Genomic DNA, 18,561 nt, shown 5'->3' with positions numbered 1-18,561 from the left:
GCATGGACCTGCTGTAAGCTGCTGTAAGCTAAAGGCCTGTCTGCCAGCTGTAGACACCCAGACAGAGGGCCTTTTTTCCACCACGCAGTCAGCAGACACCAAGGGTAAAGGACAGCCATTAGCTCATAAAGAGGCCAAACAATCCCCAGGTCTGTTTTCCCAGCGAGCAGCGGCCACATAACGAGACCAAGGCAACCAAAAACCAGTTTCACTCATATTCGTTACTCATTAGTGAATGCAGTCTTGCAGTTTGGTGAAAAATAATGCAATAGATTATGGTAATTGAGGTGGCTCGTGGAAATAAGTGTAGGATCTCTTTAATGAGATGACGTCACATTTTTCATAATTTGAGTCTGAGGGTTTAGAGTTATGCACATTCAATGGTGGCCAAATAGCAGTTATTGTTCAACTCTTTCAGTACAAGGGAAACTGAAACCAGTGAAATGGTGCTCAAATGACATGTTGACCCCCGGCAAATGATCTGCCCTCATATATTTTGGGCTATTCATGGAAAGTGTATCGGTGAAGAACGGAGTGTATCTGGGGGTTCAGTTGTATAGACATGTCTTAGATGCTACAGATGGGCCTGTGAAATGAGTGTGTCAGCAACAGACATCAACTGTGACCCCAACAATACGCCTGGCGCCAATACAATAAATATTATATGGAGCAATTATTCTCTGCAGACTTCATAGTTTACCGTGCTTCGCATTAAAATGTTGTTATATGTTATATGAAGTCGGACGTTTACATACACTTAGGTTGGAGTCATTAAAACTCGTTTTTCAACCACTCCACAAATGTCTTGTTAACAAACTATTGTTTTGGCAAGTCGGTTAGGACATCTACTTTGTGCATGACACAAGTCATTTTTCCAACAATTGTTTACAGACAGATTAATTTCACTGTATCACAATTCCAGTGGGTCAGAAGTTTACATACACTAAGTTGACTGTTCCTTTAAACAGCTTGGAAAATTCCAGAAAATGATGTCATGGTTTTAGAAGCTTCAGCTAGGTTAATTGACATCATTTGAGTCAATTGGAGGTGTACCTGTGGATGTATTTCAAGGCCTACAGTGAGGGAAAAAAGTATTTGATCCCCTGCTGATTTTGTATGTTTGCCCACTGTCAAAGAAATGATCAATCTATCATTTTAATGGTAGGTTTATTTGAACAGTGAGAGACAGAATAACAACAAAAAAATCCAGAAAAACGCATGCCAAAATGTTTATACATTTATTTGCATTTTAATGACAGAAATAAGTATATGACCCCTCTGCAATACATGACTTAGTACTTGGTGGCAAAACCCTTGTTGGCAATCCCAGAGGTCAGATGTTTCTTGTAGTTGGCCACCAGGTTTGCACACATCTCAGGAGGGATTTTGTCCCACACCTCTTTGCAGATCTTCTCCAAGTCATTAAGGTTTCGAGGCAATTGTTTCGCAACTGGAACCTTCCACTCCCTCCACAGATTTTCTATGGGATTAAGGTCTGGAGACTGGCTAGGCCACTTTAGGACCTTAATGTGCTTCTTCTTGAGCCACTCCTTTGTTGCCTTGGCCGTGTGTTTTGGGTCATTGTCATGCTGGAATACCCATCCACGACCCATTTTCAATGCCCTGGCTGAGGGAAGGAGGTTCTCACCCAAGATTTGACGGTACATGGGCCCGTCTCAACCGTGAAGTACAGGGGTGGCAGCATCATGTTCTGGGGGTGCTTTGCTACAGGAGGGACTGGTTCACTTCACAGAATAGATGGCATCACGAGGGAGGAAAATTATGGGGATATATTGAAGCAACATCTCAAGATATCAGTTAATAAAGCTTGGTCGCAAATGGGTCTTCCAAATGGACAATGAACCCAAGCATACTTCCAAAGTTGTGGCAAAATGGCTTAAGGACAACAAAGTCAAGGTATTGGAGATGCCATCACAAAGCCCTGACCTCAATCCAATAGAAATGCGTGGGCAGAACTGAAAAAGTGTGTGCGAGCAAGGAGGCCTACAAACCTGACTAAGTTACACCAGCTCTGTCAGGAGGAATGGGCCAAAATTCACCCAACTTATTGTGGGAATCTGGTTGAAGGCTACCCGAAGCGTTTGACCCAAGTTAAACAATTTAAAGGCAATACTACCAAATACTAATTGAGTGTATGTACACTTCTGACCCACTGGGAATGTTATGAAAGAAATGAAAGCTGAAATAAATCATTATCTCTACTATTATTCTGACACTTCTCATTCTTAAAAAAAAGTTATGTTTGTAACTGACCTAAGACAGGGAATTTTTACTAGAATTAAATGTCAGGAATTGTGAAAAACTGAGTTTAAATGTATTTGGCTAAGGTGTATGTAAACTTCCGACTTCAACTATGTCATTGGAGTATACACTGAAAGTAACAATATAATTAAAAAGTGTCATTAAACGTTCCAGTGTATGTTTGCTTTAATGTGCTTTATTTACTGTAGCGGTTAGTTATTGAAGCACTCACAATGGTTTTTGTCAAACTGCAATGATAAGATCCATGACCAGTTGAGGAGGGCACAAACATGGTAAACAGGGACAGCATCTGTGTGACTGAGCATAATGCTGGCTCCACATTGACTGTCGATTAAACTGTTTCTGCCCAAATATGCAATTTTTAAAGACGCATCAAGCCAAAATCTTTCCCTACACACTGTGACTGTGAGTGATTTATGGTTGTACATGTGGTAATGGTTTTGAAAAGCTGCTGGAAGTCATATATCTTGTGGCAGCTTGCACACCACATGTGCCAGTAACATGTGAAAGAGAAGCCATTTTAAACACAGTGTCTTTTACACAGCCAGCCATTGGAATCAGACACACCTTCTCAAATTTAAACGCTGCAGTCTTTTCATATTGTCTTCAGGTTTTAAAGCTTTTTCATTTGACAATCTGTTTCCCACTGTAATATTGATGAGGTGAAAAGCTAAAGTGGTGGAATCCCTCTAAACATTGCAAATCCGTATAATCACAAAAATATGGGATTTGGGTGGATTTTAGGCGACGTTTTTGTTCAAGTTCACGCCCCTTAGATCTCACGAGACCTTGCATGTTTCAGAGAAAACAGACTGGCAGTGGGGGAATTAGAAAACTACTCAAGTAAAAGAGAAAGTCACCTAGTAAAACACTACTTGAGTAAAAGTGTAAAAGTATATGGTTTTAAATGTACTTAAGTACAGTGGTGGAAAAAGTATTCAATACTTAATATTAAAGGGAAAATCCACTCAAAAACACATTTTTGTATTTTTTTCATTAGTCCATTGTTGATACAAGGCCAAAATGTGTTGCATGTCAACAAACTGCTGACATACAAAGCATGTTGGGACTGTATCAACAGGGGACTAATGAAAACATATACCAAAATATTTGTCCTTTATGCAAACCAGACAGCACAATTTTCTTTATTTTTCTTTATGGACAGACAGGGGCACACTCCAACACTCAGACTTGATTTACAAACAAGTCTGAGCATATTTGAAATGTAACTAGTACTTTTGGGTGTCAGGGAAAATGTATGGAGTAAAAAGAACATATTTTCTTTAGGAATGAAGTGAAGTTAAAGTAAAAGTACAGATACCCCCCAAATAACTACTTAAGTAGTACTTTAAAGATTTTTTTTAACTTAAGTACTTTCCACCAATGGAGACTACATGTATCCAGCACGTCATTTGAAGCCATAATATCCACAACTAATATTCTGTGTGGAATATAGCCCAAACATCTTGGACTGACTAGAACCCTTATTGACTCTCCTGGCAGCTACATCAGAGCCTTCTACCACACATAAATTGATAGTTCAAAATAGGTTTACATGAACCTTTTAAAGTTCAAATATGTTGAAGAATAGCAGAACTTGTGAGTGCATGATGTCAATGCACTTTGGTGAAGTAGAACGGTAACATTTATTCAACATCTATAAGAATGACACAAGTATACAAAAATAGCGTCTCTTATCATTTGAACTTTTTTAATGTTTTGTATTTGCTATTAAAATACACAGATCATCACACAGCTCTGATTATGTGCGGAGATGAATATGAATGGAAACACAACAAAAATGATGTATATTACCTACACGTGAAAATCTGAAAACACTTCAATGTAACATGGCAAATTGTTGGCATAAAACCAAAAATACATCTTGTAAAAATATCTATATTTCAAAACCGTACCTTTTAAGTCATTTAGGAAATGTTCAATTACTGACTAACATACAATACATCCATAATTGTGTACCCAGGCAGACACCTTTGGTTCTTCAGCAATTTCATTCATCCCTTACCATTACACTCTATGACCTGTTGAATCATCTCAACTTCAGTCAGTGTTCAGAGAACCTGCTCCGAAACATAAAAGATACAAAAGCAAACACATAACAACTGACTGTAGTTTCTACACTTTATAAAACCAAAAGTGCCATTGAATAGACTTTCACATGTTAATGTTTCACAAATTAGTGTAAAAATCTATTGTTATTTAACTACCCTCATGAAAGTGCATGGCATTGTAAACCTAGACCTTTATGAAGCCCCCAGGGTAGTGCTGTGGTTCCTTCAAACATACATTCAGCTGTATATGATACTGACAATTTGCAATGCATCTTTTTAAACTCAAGTCTTTTTGTTATCTTGTTATCAATGTCTCCTTTATACCCCTTCATACCTGAACATGGGCTGTGTGTATAGGCTCAATGGTGTGTCCATTGAGTGTCCAAGGAAAAACATGGAAGTAACATGAAGGGGAACGCTTGAGTGTGAACTCTTCCATGCTCCATTCATTCCACCCTCTTCAATCATCCTCCATCCCTTTGCCAGGCTGCCAGTACTTCCCCACGTCCAATGGAGGCTCGTCCTGTCCTTGTTGTGATCAGACACCAGAGGCCCCTCAAGACACCGTGTCTGGGTAAGCTGGCAGATCTGGTTGGCCAGGAATTCCGGGAGGCCCGTGTGGACCAACAGGCCCGGGCTTTCCTCTTGGGCCAGGCAGCCCGTGGAGCCCTGGGAGCCCTGCTTGGCCCTGTATTCCCAGTGGCCCTTTGGGACCTGGTATTCCATCCTTACCACTAGTACCCATGTCTCCCTTCTCGCCTCTCTCGCCACGTGGACCTGGTTGACCCAGAGAACCCTTCACCCCTTTGACACCCACTCCGCCTCTGGCCCCTGTTGGTCCTGGCTCCCCCTGAGCTCCTTTAGGCCCGAAAGGGCCCTTCTCTCCCAGAGGACCACGGTTCCCTGCTGGGCCCTTGTCTCCTTTGTTTCCTGTCAGGCCAACAGGACCTTTGCCTCCTCCTTCCCCTCTGTTCCCCTTTGGACCAGGTGGGCCCGGTGCACCTGTAAAGAGAAGAATAGTGTTAGTGAGCACAGGTGACAGCAGTTAGGATACAAAATGCATACAAAAAAGATAACATCTGAAATGTACTTAGAATTTCCATAACCTATCTGCAATGCCATACAAATTTCAAACATATTGGAAAGATACAGTATCTTTGACAACCGAAATCCATGAAAGCAGGTCTCACATACAAACCATCAATAGATACAGTACATACTCAAGAACCTTTCAGTTAAATATGTTCTATACAATTCTGTCAACAAAGAGTATTGGGTATTGATCATAACTCTAAATGCAGACTCTGTCATGAAAAGGAAGACATAATGCATTTGTATTGGTACTGTCCGACAGTGAGCTTATTTTAGCTACAGTGTCAAGGCTGGCTTTCCCATCACTCCATCAAACTATATATTAACCCGTAGCTTATCATCTTTGGTGACCTCAATGTCTATAATCCTCCAATAAACAACACAATACTTCTACAAGACAAAATATTCATATTCAAATTGTAAAATTCTACATCTCTAACAACCAAGCCTTTAAAAGAAAATGTTGACACCAATTTATCCTTGAAAGTACAATTGCTTGTCTAGTTAAAAATTAAATTCAAAATTAAATTCAAAAATTAACATTGTCCTCAGTTGTTATGGTTGTCTTGTCACTAATTGTATTTTTCTACAATTTGTAAAAAGAAATAGAATCCCCTTCAATCAGTGTAGATGAAGGAGAGGAGACAGGTTTAATTGTCTCAAGGCTTAAAAATACTTCTTTAGACATGGATTGTGTGTGTGTGCCATTCAGATGGTGAATGGACAAGACAAAAAAATGTAAGTGCCTTTGAACGGGGTATGATAGTAGGTACTGGGAGCACCGGTTTGTGTCAAGAACTGCAATGCTGCTGCTTTTTCACAGTAAACTGTCCACCACCCAAAGGACATCCAGCCAACTTGACACAATTGTGGGAAGCATTGGAGTCAACATGGGCCAGCATCTCTGTGGAACACTTTTGACATGTTTTAAATGAAGATCTTTTAACAAAAGTGCATTTGGCAATGACATCAAAAACATCTCGGCTGTACCTTTGAGAATGGTGAAGTTCTGGATGAGCTGGGTGTGGTGCGTGTCCACTAGCTTCATCTCCTCCATGACCATGGACAGGTTCCTGGCGTCCACATCTAGACGGACGCTCAGCAGCATGTACTGCTGCCTCAGGGTGACAGCCAGGTGCATCAGTAGCAGCACCGTGTTGTTCAGGTTCTGCAGGTCCTCCGTGTGGCTACCCATCCGCGTCTGGCATGACGTGCTCTCGATGTTGATGTACTTGTACATGCTCTGCACGTGGCTCACCGTGGCGTTGATGCTGGATGAGATGGTGTCGATCTCCATCTCGATGGAGTCCATGCGAGCATCCAGGGTGATGAACCTCTCGCCCGTCCGGTTCTGGTAGTACTTGGAGTGGTATTGGAGGTCGTGCATGTTCTCCTCATGCTCGTCCATGAAGGAGGTGACATTGTCCAGCTGCATCTGCAGGTTCATAACCTGCAGGGTGAGGTCGTGCACCATCTCCGAGCTCATGCTGATCCTCTGGTGCGTGGCCGAGATCCCACTCTGGATGCTCCTCACCGTCTGAGTGGTGGTGCTTGAGTTGGACTTCAGACCGCTCAATACCCGGCTGTAGTTCTGCCAGTCCACCGTCATCTTCTGCAGGACCAATGTCTCCTCATTGGTCTTCCTCTGCAGGGCGTCCATCCACAAGGAGTTGAGGGCCACCGTGGTATTGACCTGATTCATGGTGGCCTTGAGATCGTACTGATCCTGAGACAGAGTCTTCATGCTCTCGTCCGTCTCGGTGATGACCGCCTTCCAACCGTCCACCTGGTCTAAGTAACGCTCCAGGGACTGGTTGATGAGCCTGATGGACAGGGAGTAGTTCTGCATGTCTCGGGTCATCCTGCTTCTGGCTGCCTTCAGGGTCTGCTGGGTCTGGGAGGCCTGATCCAGGACCTGCTCCTGTCCCAGGATCATTTTCTGGAGGTCCTCAAACTCCCTCTTCAGCCTACTGATCTCCTCGCTGAAGTGGGCCATGTCGAAGCAGTCAGAGCAGTTTCTGGTAGTGCTGAGATCTGGGAAAGAAGCGATAACAATGTTATGATGATCAGTTCATTGATAATTTAGCCAATATCAGAGTTAGCTATGTGTCAATTCTAGTCGACTGAAGTACACGGAAGCTGCAGTGCTTCCATAAATGATGGGCCAATGGAGGCAGCTGTAGTAGGTCACTGTTGAAGTCATATCCTGAGCTCTGTCTCTTCAGGAAGTTGACACAGCACAGGAGGCAGGCCATTAAGCTTGAAGAGCAGATCCTTATTTGCTCAGACTTCATACTCAATCACCCATACAGTTACACTCAATGGGTGACATATTTTAAACAGAGACAACTCTTTTGGCAAAATACATATTTTGGAAATCTGCAGAAATGTCCAGTATGCTCTATTAGTCCTTGTTTATTTCTTGACTTTTCTGTCAGCAGCCACATTGGGAGGCCCTGCTTGCACAGCACATGTTGTCACATGATTAATAACGCTCTCTCACCTTGTATACTTTCCTGGACCTTAGTAATCTTCTTATGATAAAAGGATTCCTCTTCTGATAAGTTGTCGACCTTCCTGAATACTGATAAGACAAAGATCATTATGTAAATTAGACTTTCCGAATAATGAGAATGGAGGTTCCTCTCTACGTAGGTATTGATACAGACTTAATACATGTGTTAAGACTGACACCCAAATGAAGTTAGAGTGCCAACACCACTCCATTGATAAAGAACCTTGCCCCAGAAACATGCCAGCACTCAGCAATACACATCATTGAATGGAATTAAGATGCCGTCCTGAACCTTGTTTTACAATAACAACAACACAGTTTGTTTCCATTACAAAGTACAGCACAAATAATGGAAATGGTTTGTACAGCAGGTTACTTCCCAGTCAACTATAATTCCCAGAAGAACAACAACCGTGCTTAAAGCACACTTTTAAGGACTCCTTGTTGCATATCATTTCCTAATCCTTGACTCTGGGGATTAATAACAGTTGTGTCATCGTCTGTTTTTGCTCACAAGCGATTCCATATGTCCTCTACATACCACCTGTTATAGTGCATTAGGTCTCAGGGACGTTGATTTTACACAGCCTCTTAACAGTAATTGGCATTCTCCTGGTGTACTGGTGGACTTGAACTTCTTATTATAATCATGTCTGCTAGTTAGAGAGAGGTTGGTTAGGTTCTACTGTGAGTTTTTTGTTGTTACATAACACAAATTCTTGGGGACTCTGAACAATGCAAAACAGATGTGCTGCATTATAAGGACATTTCTACATTTATAGGTCCATGTTTTTGTTCTCGCTCAATGTTTGGGGAGTTTTAACCAAACACAATTTTGGACATTTCACAATTAAAGTTTACAGTGCTTTGTTCTTGTTTTGTTTTGCCTCAGTATTGCTGTGCTCTGCGTTGACATGAACTCAAGCAGACCCTGCTCCAGCCAATAAAATACGGTGCCACGGTGGTGTTGGAATCCCAGCCCTCTGTATCAGGGCTCTTGGAATTACACAAGAGCCCTAAGGGAGCTCTGGGCTGCTGTGAAAAAGAGATGTAGCGTTTTGAATCTCAATCATATTTTTGCCTAAATGCAAGTAACATCTGTAAGCACTTAAAACGTTGTCAGACAGGTAAGAAATGGCAAATCAGATTGATGTTGTATGTTCGTTCGATCCTTGTTGGAAATTAAATGGCCCTTATATTTTAAAGAAAAAACCCTCAAGGCTTGAACCAAATCTCTCTCTCAGCTGTTAGTGTACAACAGGGAGCACATTGTTAAGTCAAGCATGACTAAAGAGAACAGATTCTGATTGTGGAGGAATGCCGGAAGATGTGGAGCTTGAAGTGATGCACACATAATACCTGCAGGAACTCCACATCCCGGCCTGAAATGGCTAATCCAACAATCTGGATTTAATACAGCTTTATTAGCTTAGTTATTATACTGAACAAAAATATAAATACAACATGTAAAGTGTTGGTCCCATGTTTCATGGGCTGAAATAAAAGATCCCCTAAAAAATGCACAGAAAGCTTATTTCTCTCAAATTTTGTGCACAAATTTGTTTAAATCCCTGTTAGTGAGCATTTCTCCTTTGCCAAGATAATCCATCCTCCTGACATGTGTGGCATATCAAGAAGCTGATTAAACGGCATGATCATTACACAAGTGCACTTTGTGCTGGAGACAATAAAAGGCCACTCTAAAATGTTGTCACACAACACAATGCCACAGATGTCTCAAGTTTTGAGGCAGCGTGCAATTGGCATGCTGACTGCAGGAATATCCACCAGAGCTGTGGCTGGAGAATTTTATGTTAATTTCTCTACCATAAGCCGCCTCCAATGTCGTTTTAGAGTATTTGGCATCACGTCCAACCGGCTTCACAACCGCAGACCACGTGTAACCATGCCAGCCCAGTACCTCCATATCTAGCTTCTTCACCTCCGGTATCGTCTATGACCAGCCACCCGGACAGCTGATGAAACTGTTGGTTTGCACAACCAAAGTATTTCTGCAGATACTATCAGAAACCGTCTTAGGGAAGCTCATCTACTAGGCTACCCTGGGGCGGCAGGGTAGCCTAGTGGTTAGAGCGTTGGACTAGTAACCGGAAGGTTGCAAGTTCAAACCTGAGCTGACAAGGTACAAATCTGTCGTTCTGCCCCTGAACAGGCAGTTAACCCACTGTTCCTAGGCCGTCATTGAAAATAAGAATCTGTTCTTAACTGACTTGCTTAGTTAAATAAAGGTCAAATTAAAAATTTAAAAATCTGCGTGCTCGTCATCCTCACTAGGGTCTTGACCTGACTGCAGTTTGGCATCAGTTTGACTTCATAGGGGCAAATGCTCACCTTCAATGGCCACTGGCACGCTGGAGAAGTGTGCCCTTCACGGATGAATCCCGGTTTCAACTGTACTGGTGGGTGAGTGGTTTGCTGATGCCAATGTTGTGAACAGAGTTCCACATGGTGGCGGTGGGGTTATGGTATGGGCAGGCATAAGCTACAGATAGCGAACACAATTTAATTTTATCAATGGCAATTTGAATGCACAGAGATACCGTAACGATATCCTGAGGCTCATTGTCGGGCCATTCATCTGCCGCCATCACCTCATGTTTCAGCCCGATAATGCACGGCACCATGTCGCAAGGATCTTTACACAATTCCTGGAGGCTGAAAATGGCCCAGTTCTTCCATGGCCTGACATGTAACCCATTGAGCATGTTTGAGATACTCTGGATCGACAGTGTGTTCCAGTTCCCGCCAATATTCAGCAACTTCGCACAGCCATTGAAGAGGAGAGGGACAGCATTCCACAGGCCACAATCAACAGCCTGATCAACTCTATGCGAAGGAGATGTCGCGCCGCATGAGTCAAATGGTGACCAAATACTGACTGGTTTTCTGATCCACACCCCTATGTTTTTTTAAGGTATCTGTGACCAACAGATGCATATCTGTATTCCCAGTCATATAAAATCCATAGATTAGGGCCTAATGCATTTATGTAAATTGATTGATTTCCTTATATGAATTCAGAAAAATCTTTGAAATTGTTGCATGTTGCATTTATATTTTTGTTCAGTATATATAGCAAACCCAACCAAAGTCAATGGTGTAAAAGTGGGCCCAACAGCCCAAAGGGGCAGGAATCAGGGAGTCTTTTCCAAGTTCTCTCAGTGTGATTCAATTCAACTACTATTACGGACATATTATTCCAGGGATTAAAAACATGAATACACATTTTCCTGTATCCTAGTGGCCTTGCAATCATAATCCTATAAAAAGCACAACGTGGAAAACAATAACTATTCACATTTGTACAATACAAGCTAATAAAAGACTCATAAATGTGCCTGGCATGGAGGATAACCAAGAGCATAACCACTGTACTGGAACGGTGGTGTGATATCATAGTTACTCACCTAGTGATGCCAGCACTGCCACTGCTATGATCAGGAAGACAAAGAAACCGTAGAGCACTTTGACGGCCAGCTGCAGAGAATATGTCTTCTGGCATTTCACACAGCCACCTCTGGTTCTTCCTGCAATCAGAAGCATGGGGCTCTAGTCTCTCTTACATAACATCAGCTGGTTAGAGGGCAGAGAGGAAGGGAAACACCTGTCTTAACCCTGACACTGTGTGGATTGTGCATTGCTAATTACTGAACTAGCGTCTGGTTTTGGTCAGCAGAGCTGCTGAAGTTGTGTGGAGAAGGACTAAGGAGGGATATCTGAAGCAGATGTACAATGCATATAAACAAAGCAGTGATCACAAGTGTATGAAGACACACGCAGATCTTTACACAAACACAAACAAGGTACACACATAACCCAATGTGCACACAATACGCCCTAGATGGATATTCTGCCATTATTGTTCAAAGTGTTGCTGTTGTTAGGGGACTTTGTGGTAGACTTACGACTAACATCAAAACAATACTCAAAACCACTCCATAAAAAGAGAGTGGCATCTCGATTGCCCCAAATAAGTCTTGCTTGCCTGGCCACATAACAAGGCACATAAACAAAAATGCATAGCAATAAAATGTCTGTGTGTGGTAGAATTTGGGCCATGTTTCTCACCTCTAAAGGAAGGCATCTCTTCTTCCTCCCCAGTAAGATCATCCTCTGACAAGCAGAGAAGAAAAATTAGTCACTGTTATGGAAATGCCTGATACCATCACACACCTCAGCTCATGCCAGCATTCCTTCACTTTTTTACTTAAACACAGCTTCCTACTGGGCTCCTTAACCCTCTCCGTAATCCAACTACTTCCACCATACAGGCATGCAATAGTACAGTAGGCCTACTAGATTTTCCAAAGCCAGGATATCAACAAACAGATTTGTCACACCATTCTGGCCCAGGACTAGAGGATAGTTCAGGAAACTGACGTGCATGTTTATCCTCACCTTTAAAGAGCTGGTTCTCGTATCCGGAATAGCTTTCTGGAAAACAGATGGAGAGACTTGAAATGCATGTTCACAGATTAAGGTTAATAGTCTATAACTTGAAGCTTTCTTGGGGGAACAACTCACACATTTTATTACAGTGCTCAAAAATGGCTAAATACGAGGCAAAATTGAATATGCCCCCGCAGCCACCTCTACCATCCAAGACACAAAACATTCAACTTTGGGCTCAATATGAGCGTGAGATCATACTTGGCTGCCATCTTATAGAAACATAATTATGCGAATTGAAAAAGAGATTGTTTTTGTCAGGTAAGTATGTAGGACCTGTCAGATAAAGGGCCCCATAGCAGCACAATATGATACACCAGAGTGAGGCTGATTGTGTGTGTTGCTAGCTGGGCTGGATGTAGTGGCGTCACCCGTTTCCACTTCAATGTGGTAGAGGGGCCAGTGGGACACAGCAGACTGATGCCAAAGAGAAGTGTCAAGCCAAGACCTGAATTTGGATTGAATTTGGGTTTAAATGGCTTCTTGCTGGGCACAAATTAACTGGTAATGCTGACATAATAGAGCTATAACGTTACTGTATCTCATTTGCTGTACCACAGTGCACACCTGTAAACTGGACCTTCAATGGATTAATGATCATCTGAAGGATTACTGAGGTTTGTAGCCTAAAACTGCTCATACCATTAGAGTCCACAGCTCTCTTACTGAGGTACAAGAGCCCCAAAAGTAAAGAACATCACTCAGTTGAGTCTCTGTTCAGTGTTTTTCGTCACCGTCGTTTTCCCTTAATATTAAATTCAGCTGATGATGCTGTATTTTTCCAGCTCTGGAGATTTCATCTCTGCTGTGCTGTGCTTTGCGTGCAGTGTGAGAGGAATGCAGTGCACTCTGAGGTGAGGGTGTTTATGTGTGCTGCCTGCTAGAGCAGCTGAAGTCAGGCCAGATGAAGAGGCTGAGTCTGATTTGCGGAGATGTGCGGACCAGTGAAAGAGAGCGAGAATGGGTCTGGAATGGGCCCAGCTGCGTGCTGCAGGCCTCAGACTTCACATTTCCCTGTCAGCCATACAGATGGCTCGAAGCTGAACCTGGGCCTCCACTGCTCTCCCGGCTCTGCCAACAGAGGAAGGGATTCGGCCGTCCTGCCCTCCCTGTCTAAAGCTCCGCATTACCGTCCTTGGAAAACATGACCCTCAAGTCAATCAGGAACTCTAGCTCTCCAACCTACACAGAGGAGGGCAGACCACTGCCAGCCTGCGAGGCCACGGAAGCACTTCACCATCATAATCACCAGACGTGTTTTTAAGATAGAATCAGGCACGCAGTTGAGGGCACTATTGGTCAGTGGTCATTAGAATGGAAAGCTTTGAATGTTATTTAAATGTGGTGGGTTTTACGTGTATGTAGAGCCAGCTTTCCATTGCAAATATGAGCACAGGTGCATTTGGAGGAAAAATCATCATGAATGGAGTGTCCTCTCCAAAAACAATGTACTACAATAACATATATGCTGGGGGAGGGACATTTCTGAATAGTGTGTCCAGCAGGTATGTCCCTCAGATCTTCATACTAAGGTCGGTCATTCTTGCAATGCTAAGCTAAGAACCCAAGTAGCCACGTTGAATGTGCATAAACATCAAGCTTACTCCACTGAAAATAGGATCACCCCTACCTATCATTAGTTTTTCAAAATAGATCATTTGGAATGTGTATTTGATTATATGTTCTCTGTTTTAACAGCGTATACTGTATATAAAGCAGTGACCATGTAACTAACCCTCTGTCCACTGTAGTACTTGCCAAATATACCTCTCAGCTTCTGTGCTATAGTTCTTGAACTGTGGTAATGTGTTAAAACCTCTCATGAACTGAAAGTAATGAAAATAATCTTTATTAGGTTTAAATAATCATCCCAATACTTCAGGCTTGCCTCAGCTACAACTATGGAGACAATTGAATTTCAACAGCCGACAAACTTGTAAGCGGTGAGAAATTGACACAGCGATGTATAGAGAGGATTAGAGATGAAAAACATTCAGAATGTTTCAGTTTTCAGGCAATCGTTTTGACTCTAAGAAGGAGGAAGCAATAGGGTTCATTTGTCTCACGGCCAGCTGTCTTACAGTACGTAGCCACCCACATGTTGAGCTCTGTCAAAACACCTTGGCAAGAACATTAGAGGCAGTGACTGCATTACATACTGTAGTCCTCTTCGGTGCTTCTCAAAATATAGTTGATTATTTGTAACCACATGCACATGAATACCCACGTAGTAGGTGTGAGGGTAAGTTTGACAAGCTGGCTAATAATCGAGTTGTCACATGTTAGGCTAAATAGTCAAATTATTTAACACTGTAACCTATAACCTAAGAAAGGGTCTGGAAGAGAGGTCCATACAGAACTGCTGATAAGGCAAGGCCAATGTTGACTGCCTAATGATGGTCAAATGATGACACCCTAGGGAGAGGAACTGGAGTCCGTAAAGTGGGTTCTGTTTCCACAATAGGACAGTCACTTAGTTGGCTGACCCATATCTAATGATGCTATAACTGTATAATAGGCTATAGTCTAACCTGACACCTCCATCAGCATGACATGACCCAATGTTTCTATTCCCAGTGCATTTGTTCTGCATATGAAATCATCACCAATGTGCATGTAAAATACACAGTGAACAAAGAGAAGGTTATTAGTCTTTCAGTCTGTCCTCCCACGCTCATTGTTGTTGTGAACTTTAGGCCACACTGAGCAAGAACATGACACCAGTCAATTCCCTGCAAGTCTACAAACCTCAGGATTTGTCAATGCTTGTGGTTACCTTACTGTGTTCCTTCTTAGGTTGACATTCGGCAGTGGATTTTTGAACTCTACACTTACAGCAATCTCTTCCTATCAACCTAGAATATGTAACCCAGAGCTTGGATTCCACACACATTTAGATGTGGCGCAGGGAAAATCCAGATTAGTTTGACTATTGAGTACAAGCTTTGGCTCAAAAGGTGATGTTTTCCTGTCTTTTAACAGAGGCAACGGGCAATCCATCCTCCACATGAACAAATGCCAAGACTGAAAACAAATTCTATAGTGGACTGGTTGAAATGTCCCCTTGAATGGAGTTCACTTAAAGCGTTTAACATGAATACCTAAAACCCTAAACCCAAGAGACACGAGATGGGGTTGCTCCAGAACCAAAGGGGCCTCAACTAATAAAGGCAAGTGTCTTCACAAGCCACTGTTGACATCCGACTGTTTCACATGAACTTACAATTGAATGGGTGGTTCCTTTCAAAGCAATGAAATGCCTGGAATGTGTTGATCCAAATGCTCTTGGAGAAATGATCACAAACACCCCCCTTTACTGTGGTTCTTCTGTACTGGACTGAGAGAGTTGACTAGACATCAAATTATACTATAAACATGCCCTCGTTTTCTCCAGGAAAACGCTTTGGACATCTCATGATAGAAACAGACTAGTAATGCTAACAAGGGTCTTGTTCTGTAGTCTAATGAACTTCTCTCTTGCAATCGCAGTAGTTTTCTATAATAACAACCTTTCATTGTCATGTGCCAAATAATTCTGACTGAATGTCTATGTCGAAGGAATACATTTGTCTTTCCAGATTAGAGGTGCTGTGTTAAACAGTCCTATTCATATACTTGTATGGCAGTCTGTGTCTCCAGTCAGAGTTCTTTCTACTTTACTGTACTATATGAGCCAACCACACACCTGCTGCTTCCACTACAGAGGTGCCTCCTTCCTGTTTTACATTAGGAATGTGTTAGACTGCATGTTTTGAGCTCTAATGAAGCACGCTCCTAACAAGACAAGAGGAGACCTCCTACCTGTGTGTTCCTCTGTAAATACCTTAACACTTAATAAGACCATCAAAGCTAAAACCATGTCGCTACTCCCCAATTCTCCAAGAGGACTCCTCAGATTTCTCAGCCTCTTCAAAGCTCCTTAAGAGTCTTATTTCATGCAATGTTGACAAAAGTTATTATTCACATGTTATCCTTTCAATAGGGCTCCAATAAGATCTTTAAAAGAAGCCCAAAAGCAAATGTGTGGCTGCTGAAAATGGAGAGCTTTTGAAAAGGGTGGATGTTCCACATCATTCTCACTGGATCCTGAGGTACTGGTCTTAAAAGCAAGCTGTCTGCACATTTGTGTGCAACTGGTGCACTTTCAAGTCTCCTACATAATATATTATATTCCTCCACAGCAGGCAGTAGTCTGAAGTCTAATACAGCATCAACAGAGAATAATCAAAAGCCACTTTACCTTTCATGGTGATTCTTCAAGGCAGCTTTGGTGAGGATGTGAAGAAGTTGTTGCCCGGACAACAACTTCTCTTCTCTTCTCTTCTCTGCAGAAAAAGTCTCCTCCTGGACAAGTAACGAAAGAACTGTGTCAGTCATCCATAGGACTTACCTGTTAATTTACAACTGCTATATATCCAGCCAGACGTTTCTCTAAACAACTAGAGTAGGAATTCTTCAGGCATGGGCTCTCTCTCTTACCAGCAACTTCTCACTTGAACTGCAGCTCACATACATAAAACAGTCTAGCTCTATTAGTGCATGGAGACTACCCGGCTACATGCTACAGTTACTGCTTCAAGGCAGCTGCTCCTCCTGCCTCTCTCCGTCAGAGCCAGAAGAAACTAATACCTTGGACAGTAACCATCTGCTGCTTGGGGAAACATGACTAGGAGAGAGGGAGGGACGGAGAGAGGGAGGGAGAGAGATGGAAGGGGGACTGTGAGAGGGGAAGAAGAGGCAGGGGAGGAGGGTGCACAGAAAGTCCATTCTGCAGCTCAAGCTAATTGCGAACAAATGTTTTAACATGGAGGAATGGGCACCTTTACTGCCTATGGCCTCCCTCCGCTGTTTAAAATGAAATACTTTTCTCCATGTCTGACATGTCAGGGGTAATTCATGTCCAGAAGAAAAGAGGCAAACCTCAAGTCATTTCAGAAACCATGTCGTTGAATGGTTATAGACCACTTTAGAAGATAAACATCAGCTTAATTTACTTATAATACAATGTATCCCTCAATTTGTCATGGAGTGAGAGGATCTGTCAGTAGACTTATAACGGCACATTGGATTTTCAACCCAGCCTTACTTACTTACATCGAATACAAACCCTTACCTTTTATCCTGATTATGAGGGAGGAAAGTACATTTGCTCAAATTAAATCACCAACAGTCCTCTGTGATCATTGTGCAGGGACATTGCATATTATTTTGGAATTAAAATGGAATAGTTTCTCAGTATGCAGTTTCCAAATAAATAACAAATACCACCTAATTACCCTCCATATGGGTGCATTATTAGCCATGGGTCATGCAATGCCAACTATTGTATCAATTATTCCCAACAATGATATCATGATGCTGTAATGTTAGCAGGATGAACTCTTGCACCAGACCAGAGGAAGAGCAGATGCTTCTCTGTGAACCATATGGGCAGTAGTCACATCAACGGTCACCAGGATACGGATGAATGAGGAAGTACAGAGAGGATCTGGACAGGGCAGGAGGAAGCTATCCCATCACTGAACAATTTTAAGATTATTACTCTAGCTAAATGAGCTCATTTTTCTCTCTCCTCTAATTGAACCTTTTAGTTGGCTCCTTCTCTCCTGGTACCTCAGGGCCCATACAGAGTAAATTATCTAGTTGCTCTAATGGAGTCCGTCTATACGTTCCAACAGAAACCCTTTCATTGCTTTTGTTCACTTTGGTCCATTCTCAACATATTTTTGTGATTGTTTTAGTCTTATTCTGCTCTACTGATGTTTTTCAATATGCAGTGACTGTACAAAATGTTGTGACCTTGGATGGGAATCATTACCAGCCAGTAAATCAATGGATGGATAAGCATTGCAAGATGCTCAGATAATCCTTAGTTTGGAAAAGTTTCTGAAAGCAATTTGTTTCTTAAGAAATGGATTCCAGCTTGATTTGATAAAGCTCCATCTTTAGAACATGAGCTGAGGGAGATTTCAGAAAGAGAAAGCGTGCGAGAGCGACAGAGACAGTTGCATGATTAAAGACCACGGACGTGTTTTTCCTTCAAGCGCATAAGCACAAGGAACGAGGTTGTCCTTTCCCCGCTGCTAAATGGCCTTTTGGCTTGGAGAGCGGACATAATATTATAATCAC

At 42.3% G+C, this 18,561-nt stretch overlaps 1 protein-coding gene across 1 annotated transcript; it reads right to left on the bottom strand.

The window, feature by feature from the left end:
- Positions 1-3,968: 3,968 nt before the first annotated feature.
- LOC135505971 (scavenger receptor class A member 3-like) lies at positions 3,969-17,075 on the bottom strand. The gene is made up of 8 exons (XM_064925279.1): positions 16,912-17,075; positions 16,673-16,776; positions 12,382-12,417; positions 12,052-12,096; positions 11,391-11,510; positions 7,951-8,031; positions 6,438-7,481; positions 3,969-5,357 (listed from the first exon to the last, which is right to left on the bottom strand). Exons 2-8 carry the CDS (start codon positions 16,677-16,679, stop codon positions 4,912-4,914), a joined length of 1,779 nt encoding a protein of 592 aa, XP_064781351.1. The 5' UTR covers positions 16,680-16,776; positions 16,912-17,075; the 3' UTR covers positions 3,969-4,911.
- Positions 17,076-18,561: the final 1,486 nt, after the last annotated feature.

The sequence above is a fragment of the Oncorhynchus masou genome, chromosome 19, assembly GCF_036934945.1.
Source record: "Oncorhynchus masou masou isolate Uvic2021 chromosome 19, UVic_Omas_1.1, whole genome shotgun sequence".
Classification (NCBI taxonomy): Eukaryota; Metazoa; Chordata; class Actinopteri; order Salmoniformes; family Salmonidae; genus Oncorhynchus; species Oncorhynchus masou.
Note: the sequence above shows the minus strand (reverse complement) of the source record. Positions and strands in the feature narration are given on the sequence as shown.